The sequence below is a fragment of the Arvicola amphibius genome, chromosome 1 (assembly GCF_903992535.2).
Source record: "Arvicola amphibius chromosome 1, mArvAmp1.2, whole genome shotgun sequence".
NCBI classification, from domain to species: domain Eukaryota; kingdom Metazoa; phylum Chordata; class Mammalia; order Rodentia; family Cricetidae; genus Arvicola; species Arvicola amphibius.
The window spans coordinates 130,449,179-130,452,251 of record NC_052047.1 but is presented as its reverse complement, the minus strand read 5'-3'; the positions used below and the strand labels follow the sequence as shown (position 1 = coordinate 130,452,251).

At 40.0% G+C, this 3,073-nt stretch overlaps 1 protein-coding gene across 1 annotated transcript; it reads right to left on the bottom strand.

The window, feature by feature from the left end:
- Positions 1–504: 504 nt before the first annotated feature.
- LOC119799913 (proteasome subunit beta type-3) lies at positions 505–1,150 on the bottom strand. The gene has a single exon (XM_038309769.1). It carries the CDS (start codon positions 1,120–1,122, stop codon positions 505–507), a length of 618 nt encoding a protein of 205 aa, XP_038165697.1. The 5' UTR covers positions 1,123–1,150.
- Between the last annotated feature and the right edge of the window lie 1,923 nt (positions 1,151–3,073).

Sequence of the window (3,073 nt, the reverse complement as noted above, 5' to 3'; positions counted from 1 at the left end):
CTGGACGGTCACCCAAGGGCCCTCTGTAATGTTGGGACATCCATATGCAGCCTACAGGCCTAACATATACGACAGACTTTTCTGTGAAGTAAGCTATTTTGAAAGACTGTCCTTTTTTTGTCTTAACAGTGTTTGGCAGTCACTTTCTTTTGTGTCCTTCTTGTCCAGTTAGGACAATATATTGTCAGTAGTCAAGGAAAGGACACTTTCTTGCCCTGTGGCTAGCTAGCTTTTGACACAAAGAGAGTAAACTCCATATGGAATTTTTTTGATGCCCATCATCTTCTCTGAAGTATATTGGTGCTGCCAGGAGCATTATCATTATCTCATTATCATTTAAAAAAAAAAGAACCTATACTATTAAGACTAGTAGTTGTTGTTTATTTTTTGTTTAAAAGTAGATTCAATAATCTATTCTTTTTTCTTTTTTTTTTTTTTTTTGAAAGAAAAGCAGTTTTATTAAAAAGAAAAATAACAAAAGGAAACCGGGACCAGAGTGCAGGGTTAGTCCATCCGGGCCTTCAGTGTCCTAGTGGTGATCTTGTCCTTTTCAATGATGTGGACAATGACGCCCATGCCTGAGACAGCATCCCGGTCCACGGCGTTCAGCATGGCTTGGGAAATGGTCTCAAACAGGTGTTCTGGATCCATGTTGGGCTCCCAGAGAGACTCGCACATCCCATACATCTGTTCGGAGCAGGTTCCACTGACTACAAAGTCGTCAGTCACCATGGGGCAGCCAATGAGGTCTAGAGAGCAAATGAAGGGCTTAAAGGTCTTCGGGTCCAACCCGGCAATGACAGGCTCTGTGTAGTAGGGACCAAACCGTTTCTCATACAAGAGGTTGGCCACCATGCTCATGAGGGTGTAGGGCTTGATCTGCCGACCTTCCTTCAGCTCATACAGATTCAACCGGAACTTGAGGCGCTGGGCAACTGTCTGGACGTCGGTGGCCAGCCCGGCCAAGCCTATGTAGAGCCTGTCACCCATGGGAAAGATTTTCTGGAAGTCTGTGGTCACCATCTGGGCCTGGATCCCGAAACGCCTGTCCGCGGCGATGGCCACACAGTTCTTTCCCTTCATGGCCATGACAGCCCCTCCGTTATAGGACATAATAGACATGATTGCGCTCTAGTCGGACTCCGATCGCCACTGCCAATAATCTATTCTTTTATCCTATCATATCTATATCCCTCCTTTTTCTTTTTAGAACAAGAACCCTGAATCTAATCTCCTTTGTTCAGCTTTTTTTTTTTCCTGACCATTAACCATTACCAATAACAACTTGTAGCCAACCACCTTAAATAATGATAAATATCTATAACCAAAAACTGCCCACCCCTCCTCTTGGGAATGTGGGTGTTTTGTTCTTAAAATTATTTCCTGCTGTCTGGGGTGATAGCATCTTTAGTGAACCCTGAAAAAGATTGGGATAGTTATCAAGTCCTGGGAGAAGTAGCTGTATCATTTGTTGTCCAGTCTCTGTGTAATGGGAAAGTGCAGGGCTTGTCCCAAGTCCTGGTTGGAGTAGTCTGTGAGGTTGGGACATCTCAGCTAGCTACCTTGAAATTGTTCTGAGCAGTTTGTAGTCCAAAGTTGATCTTTAGGTAGTGTTTGTCAGCTTAGTGGTGTTATCACAATCCTGGTAGAATTGTCATTGTGAGATTCCATCCTCCTTTTGGAGACTTCAAAGGTCACTGTTAGGCATGGTCTCGGTTCATTGCAGAAAACCTAAACATTTTAAATGTCATGTGCCACTGATCTCAAGAGGTTAAAGGACCATACTTTGTTATGTACATCCAGATTATAAAACTTAATTCCTAGTTACCTGATAGAGATTAAAACCTGAAATCACATACAGGAAACTAGATGATCCTTATTCTAGAATTAGTTAGTGTTCTATATGACCATTAATATCATGACAAAAAGTTTAAAAATATATTAATCTTATAAATTTTGAGATAATATTTATAACTTAAAGTGTTAAAGAGTCAAAATAAGATGAAAGAATTACAAGATTAGTGAATTTAGAATAGTCCCTAAATTTTAGCTTTTGTTCTATTCCATATCAGGTGGCTCTTCTAACATGATACAGAGATTTTGGATTTTCCTTCAACAAGCATGCTTGGGTTTAGAGAAGGAGAGAGCCACACTCCGACTCCAAAGCCAGCTTTAATTTTTAATTAAACTGGGACTAACTACAAAAGGACCATTTGCCGTATGTGTCTATAGAGAACAACGGAAGCAAACATTTGGGAAGATTTATGAAAATTTGTCCTGTTGGAGATGTGATATGCCAATAGGCCAATTTACTCTCTTTCTTGGGACATTTTCTCTGGATGATTCATCCTTTTTCTTCAGACATCTCACTTGCCCAGTGGTCTTTAAATTCCTTAGCTGCCTTCATTCTCCTGGAAAGACAAAAACAAAACCCTGCCCCAGCCCTAACTTTGGGGAGGTTCCCTTTTGGCAAGTTATACCTGACCCAATGAAAAACATTTTTTTTAGTATTATAAGGTAGTTTAGATTGAATGGTCATGCTGTTTGATGATCTATCATCTCTTCTAATTAAGAAGTCTCTCTTGTTCATATCTAATCTTTATAATATTTGCTTTATGGTTTCTCCTGAAATTGTGCTTTATCTTTTAAAGCTGTTCTATCATTCAGAGCAGTATGTTTTTTTACAATAGGCATTAGGTCCTTTAATTGCTCTGGGGAGAAGTTTTCCCCATGATGAATGAATGAACCAAATTTGACATGGGGGCATGTAAGAGGCTCCCAAGAAATTTACAGATGGCAAAGGGTTACCTTCCCTATTCCTTGTTGATTTGGATTTATTGGTCCAATGTTGATCTTTACCATACTTTCTGCATATTCCAGAAGGGAGGGGTCTTCTGTTTGGATTATTATTAGAAAAAAATATTGTTTTTAGGAATGTCCTGCCTACAATCCCTTTTTAGGTGACACTGTTTGTCACAATTAAAACACCTGACATTCTTATTGTTCTCCAAGCCTCTGAAAATTACCTCTCCTACCCAAGCATCATCATGGTTATGAGATTCAATACTGACTG